Raw genomic sequence first — 6,187 nt, 5'->3', positions numbered from 1 at the left:
AAATACTTTTGTTTTGTTCTACTTGTGATACTGTTTCTAGTATGTATGTATACTTGTATACTTCTTGTAAAATACTTTTATTTTAAAGTATACTTTTTAGTTTCAGAGTGCTTCGGCCCCTTTAGTGTTTTTAGTTGTATACCATGTAAGGTTCGGTATACTTAGTTCACTATAAACAATAGCCCTGATACCAATCTTTCACGCCCCCAAACCGAAACGGCGAAAACATTCGAGGGTGGATGACGTCATACATAGTATCACAACAATTACATCATAGTAATCAAAGTAAATACAACAATTACATTGAATATATAAAAGGTATTTACATCTGTTTGATTCATATTTATATACATAAAAAGTAGCTAAATATAAAGACGTGACTCTATACGCTCCGCCTTCTCAAAAGTCTGCTGGAGTACCTGTCTACTGATTTCCTGAGAATACAAACGGTTTTGAAAAAAGTATCAGCATTAAAGCTGGTGAGTTCATAAACATGTTTTTGTAATGAAAACCTGTCATTGAATTTGTAAAAAAGTTTGTATGCTTCACAAGAAAATTCAATATTTTCTAACATATATGTTTGTTACAGTATTCCATAATGTATTAGTTCATATGCCTGGTTATCACCAGATGTATCGTATATTGTTATTTTGAATGAAAACCATTTTGTATGAGAACCCTGGCTATCACCAGTATGTATAGAACGTTTTGTTTGAAAATCCTGGATAACATCAGTAAGTATATTAGTTTTATTAATTAAAATAAAACCATGAGTTGAAATCCATAGATTCCTCCGGTTGTAGTATGAAGTAGTTCTATTAATGAAAATAAAACTAATGAAGAAATGAATTTCCGTAAACAAATGGTTAGTTTATACTATTGTGAGTCGTATAACCATGCTTGATATGACTGATGACCTCTACGACGTTCTTCAGACGTTGGACGGTATGATATTTGTCACCCCAGACATGTCTGTCTAACTGTAGCTAGCAATTTAGATGTATGATTGTCAGTCCTGAATAGATTTATTCATAAATTCCACGCTCATCCCTAGTTATTACGTATCAAATGAATAGTGACATTATAATTATGTTTAGATAATTTTAAAGACGTTACATAATTAAAAAGTTAATAACCATACATAATTAAACATTTTAGATTTTATTTCTCATTAAAGCATCTATAACTATTTAACTTGTTTAACTTATATTAGAGCTTGTTTATTAGATATTTTCATCTAATGGGTCATTCTTTTTAAACGTCTTTTACAACAATAAATTATTTATTATCATTTGATATATTTTTAAAAGTATTGACTCATTACTCCAAAAAATGAAAGTTCAATGCAAAATATGAGTAAAAGGATAAAGTAAATATATTATCAAATAGAGAAAATAAAATACAAATACTATAATAAATAATAAATATTAAATATATAAAATTACAAATCACATACTTAAAAAATATTAAATAATTTCTAAAAAACTTCAATTTCTCTAAATTAATGTCCCACATATAGTCATATATTACAAGTTGATACTGCATAAAAATCATGGCAAGTATTGTTCATTGGTGCACGCCATTATCGTACAGCTCAAACGATGTCGTTTGGTAGGACTTCATTTGAGAGAGGTAGGACTTCATATGAGAGAGGAGAGAACGATGTCGTTTGGTTGGACTTCATATGAGAGAGAGAGAGAGAGAGAGAGAGAGTCCCCCATAGTCAAGCAATGAATCATCAAAGCTCAGTTCTTTCAAACTAATATTCTGTCCCCACCATCTCTCTCCCTATATCTCCTCGGTCTCCGCCACCCCGTTTGCCGGAAAACCTCCTCCTCCTTTCTACTTCTATGTTCTGAAAGCGAAAAGAGGGTATCCACCTCACATCTCCTTCTCTCTCCATCTCTCTTCATTTCAAAAACACTTGAAACCCCGTTTAGATATATCAATTTCATAAAGAAATCCAGAAAACCCATTTCAAATCGCTTCAAAATACATGTATGTATAGATAAAAACGTCACACATGCATTCATGAGTTGCGTTTGGACCGAGTATCTTATCGGGGGTGGCGAATGGGTTGTCTTATCTCTCATCTGGCTGCGAAATTCGCCTTCTTTCCTCCATCTCCCCCAACCTACCAGATCAAGAAATGTGATGACGGAAAACAAATTGCCGTCTACACCTCCTCCTCCATTCCCCTCACCGCCGGCGTCGATGACGCCGGTGGCGGCGGCTGCTCGCTTGATGTATTGTCACTAGACACTAAAAGAGGCAACAAGATCGTAGCTTTTTACCTGAAAAACCCATATGCAAGACTCACTCTCCTCTATTCTCATGGCAATGCTGCTGATTTAGGTCAACTATTTGACCTTTTTGTTCAACTCAAAGCTAATCTTCGAGTCAATCTCATGGGGTCCGTATATCTCTTTGTTCTTTCTTTTTCTTATTAATCTTTATCCATGAATATGTGTAGTTGTGTACTTTATACTTCATTTTTGTTTTTTTTATAGAAATTATTTACTCAATCTTCCCTTTTGTGTCTCTATTTTTATGGGGTTTTAATTTCTTTTTGTTCTATGTTTCCCAAATTCTTGAATCACACTCGGTTTTGCTTCTCTTTGTGTCTAAACTCTATACGTTTCTTTAAATTTGTACCTTTTTAATGTTGATTATGTTTAGCTTGTAATGTTGTTTGATGTGATGTTAATGGGTTTTGTATTTTCTTTTTATTTTTTATTTTTTCAAGATTTGCATTGATATGAATGCATTAACTATTTGTCGATGTGAAATGTCCTTATCCCACGAGGGTTGGTGAATTGCACACTTCCCCCTTTTCTGCCAAAGTTTTTAACTTTATGTAAGAATTTAAGGTTTCTTTTTTCTAAAATTTAAAATTATTGTTACAAGATTTGTATCGTTTTAAAATAGTCATAGTATTCCGATTGCGTTTAAAGTTTTTCATAAATTTCACTTTAATTTTTTATATCTGTAAAGTATGAACAGTTTTTACTGATCATTTACCTGAATAAAGAAGGAACAAAAAACCAAGAAATAGCTGATGAATCTTGATAGAGATAGTGGTCTTTGTGCAGGGTGTTATTCTGCCAAATGGGGTCACAAAATTTCGTAACTTTCTGGTTTTACCCTTTGATATTTAGTTCATGCAAAATAGTAAAATCTCGAGTATTTCTTTAAAAAAAAAAAAGAAAACTCTTAAATTGATTAGATATAAGTTATCTTATTTTTTAAAGTCAAAAAGATTAGGTCTTGACAATTAAATATGGAGTTGAAAGGAAAATTGATTATTAAGATACACGTAAAATTAAAATTCGTTGTACATTTTTATTGCATTCATAGTTGTGTTTATTTACTTTCACATTTACTTTTTCCCATTTATTATGTTCTGTAGATTTTCCTTAGCGTCATTTCATATACAGTAGAAGCTCACTTCCTAAAAATCTGGCTTTTCAAAAAGTTTTCGGCTTAATTTAAATTATCGATTAATAAAGTACACCTTAATTATAAAAAGTTAGCCTAATAAGAATCAAATTTTGGGTATGAAATTTCAAATTTGGCTGCTTCTTAACATCTTTTACACATTCAATGGTGTCATATATAATGATTGATGTTTGTATATTTTTTAATTTTCTTAAACAGGTATGATTACTCGGGCTACGGGGCATCTACTGGAAAAGTATGAAATTTTCTTTAATTTCTTTCAACTTTTTGCTACAATTAACGTTTTCTTTCGAATTGTTTTCATAAAATATCGATTTATACTCAAAACGAAATAACTTAATTGCAAGAAAATTTAGATCCTATGAAAAGTAAAAGTCTTTGGATCAACTTCTAGGGAATTGCATATCGATTGGTATCTCATGGAGTATGAAATTATTGAATGATGACTTGTTATTTTTGGGCACTTTATGTGTCAAAAAAAAAAACAGGTTGTATGAGATAAAAAGAGTAAGATCACGTGGCAATAATGATTCTAGATTTTTTTATCACGTTATATTTTATAAAACCCTAAATCTTTTTTTTTTAACAGAAAAGTCCTTTTATTTTGGGAAAACCACATATTATGTCATTTCTTTTTAAAATAATAAAAAAAGACTTTTGTGTTAATTTGTGAAAAATATTAAATAGTCCATTTTACTGTTCAAAAAAAGATTTAAGACTTTATGAAAAAATTTCCCACTTTTCTGCATAAAAACCGAAAAAATAACAACATGATTCCATTGATTAGTTTATTATAATATTCTACTTTCATTTATTTGAGTATTAAAGCGTTTTATTTGTGTTCTAAAACATTAAGTATACTAGTAATTCAAATGAATTGTGAGATATTAATATTTAATCATCATTACATCTTAAAATATTTATTTTAATTTTTCAGCCAAGTGAAATGAATACATATGCCGATATAGAGGCAGTATACGAGTGTCTTGAAACCGAATATGGAGTTAGCCAAGAAGACATAATTCTTTACGGGCAGTCGGTCGGAAGTGGGCCCACACTTCACTTAGCTGCCCGGTTACCGAGGTTAAGAGGCGTTGTTCTTCATAGTGCAATTCTTTCTGGCCTTCGTGTTGTGTGTCATATGAAATGCACACTTTGCTTCGATATATACAAGGTCAAAAATTCATCATCTCACAATTAAGTTCCAACTTTTTACCAATTTGCCCTCGTTTATCTTTTTCTTCTGTTTCCCGAATTATACATTCGTTTTCTCAGATATTTTCTAATATCATTTATCCAAAGTCCAAACGACACTTGATGTGACAAAAAGTAGGGGTTTACTTTATATGGTTCTTTCTTTTAATTTAGAGTACTTACGTTTTTTTTGATAATTGCAGAATGTTAATAAAATCAAGAAGGTGAAGTGCCCTACGCTTGTGATACATGTAAGTTTCTCCCTCGACTTCTTCAAAGATTTATTAATGTGTTTTCTTATTTGTGTTGATGTTTTGAATATATTCTTGTGATCAATGATCTTATTTTTGAGGTCATACTTGTCTTTTTAACACATTCTTAATGAAATAGGGAACAGAAGATGATGTAGTGAATTGGCTACATGGAAATGGATTATGGAAAATGGCGAAGGACCCGTATGAACCATTATGGATAAAAGGGGGTGGTCATTGTAACTTAGAGCTTTACCCTGATTACATCCGCCATCTTTGTCGATTCATACATGAAATGGAAACAATCACGACCAAAACTCGACTCAAAAAGATCAAATCCAATCTCCACTTTCCAAAAAAGTCAAAGTCAAACCCCAACACATGTAGTTTCTGTTGCATAAACATCGGGCAGCCCGAATGCCTGAAATGTTGCAAATCGAGCTGTGGGTGGAAGAAACCAAAATGCCCGGATGTGAAATTACCGAAATGCCCGGATGTGAAATTACCAAAATGCCCCGATTGTTTGAGATGTGGTTGTGGTCCATGCGGATGCTTCATGTGTTGTTCATGCAAATGCAAGTGCGTAAATTGTTGTTGGTGATATTTGATATTGTTTTGGGGTATACGTTTGGATGAAGGAAAGGGGTTTAAATGTAATTTAAGTGTTTGTATAGATTTGGGGGTTTGTTTAACAAGTATCTGAAAGTGGTGGGACTATAGGTGATAACTATGGTTTTCTTGAGGTTTATGATTCAGGAAAAGGGTTATTTACTTATTTAGCAAAGTTGTAATATGTCAAAACACTTTTAAGAGGTGGATTATTTTCGGTAATCTTGCTATATGTTCATGTAGTTTGTAGGCTTTAAAGGTTCTGAATTCTTTGTTTATTTGCTGAAATTATGCGATGATGTAAAACATGAATTATTTAATTTTTAGTTTAGAAGTTCTTGAGATTGAGGATGAAGATGAAGGTAGGGGGAAAATGGTCACTTGAATAGTTGAATAGATTTGAGTCTTGAGCTGTTAACAAAAATATCTTTTATGGAGGAAAAAAGTTATAGATGAAAGAAAAGTTATACGTAAAAGTTAACCAACTACAAGGACAAAAAATGTTACATACACTATTATTTGATGAATGTTCACAAGTTAAAAAAGTATAAAGAAAATGATCCAAATAATAATACTTTTGCAAAATAATTGTAATCAAGCTAGAGTTGATCCAAATAATACCATTTTCCCACATGTTTCGCAAACAAAATTACTCAAAAGGGAGGTTAACTTCT

The 6,187-nt window shown here is 31.6% G+C and overlaps 1 protein-coding gene across 1 annotated transcript; it reads left to right on the top strand.

Moving 5' to 3' along the window:
* The first annotated feature begins 1,684 nt into the window (after nucleotides 1-1,684).
* Nucleotides 1,685-5,735, top strand: LOC111918122 (uncharacterized). Its single transcript, XM_023913790.3, has 5 exons — nucleotides 1,685-2,413; nucleotides 3,658-3,694; nucleotides 4,397-4,633; nucleotides 4,857-4,904; nucleotides 5,044-5,735. Exons 1-5 carry the CDS (start codon nucleotides 2,073-2,075, stop codon nucleotides 5,503-5,505), a joined length of 1,125 nt encoding a protein of 374 aa, XP_023769558.1. The 5' UTR covers nucleotides 1,685-2,072; the 3' UTR covers nucleotides 5,506-5,735.
* Nucleotides 5,736-6,187: the final 452 nt, after the last annotated feature.

This window comes from Lactuca sativa, chromosome 6 (assembly GCF_002870075.4).
Source record: "Lactuca sativa cultivar Salinas chromosome 6, Lsat_Salinas_v11, whole genome shotgun sequence".
Taxonomy (NCBI): domain Eukaryota; kingdom Viridiplantae; phylum Streptophyta; class Magnoliopsida; order Asterales; family Asteraceae; genus Lactuca; species Lactuca sativa.
The sequence above is the reverse complement of the archived record's forward strand: the minus strand, read 5'-3'. Positions and strand labels throughout refer to the sequence as shown.

Bases quoted from the DNA above. Each gene is read 5' to 3' on its own strand.
- LOC111918122 (XM_023913790.3), top strand. From the start codon at position 2,073: ATGGGTTGTCTTATCTCTCATCTGGCTGCGAAATTCGCCTTCTTTCCT. The intron at 2,414-3,657 runs GTCCGTATATCT...TTTCTTAAACAG, and splicing joins CTTCGAGTCAATCTCATGGG to GTATGATTACTCGGGCTACG. The intron at 4,634-4,856 runs GTCAAAAATTCA...TGATAATTGCAG, and splicing joins TTTGCTTCGATATATACAAG to AATGTTAATAAAATCAAGAA.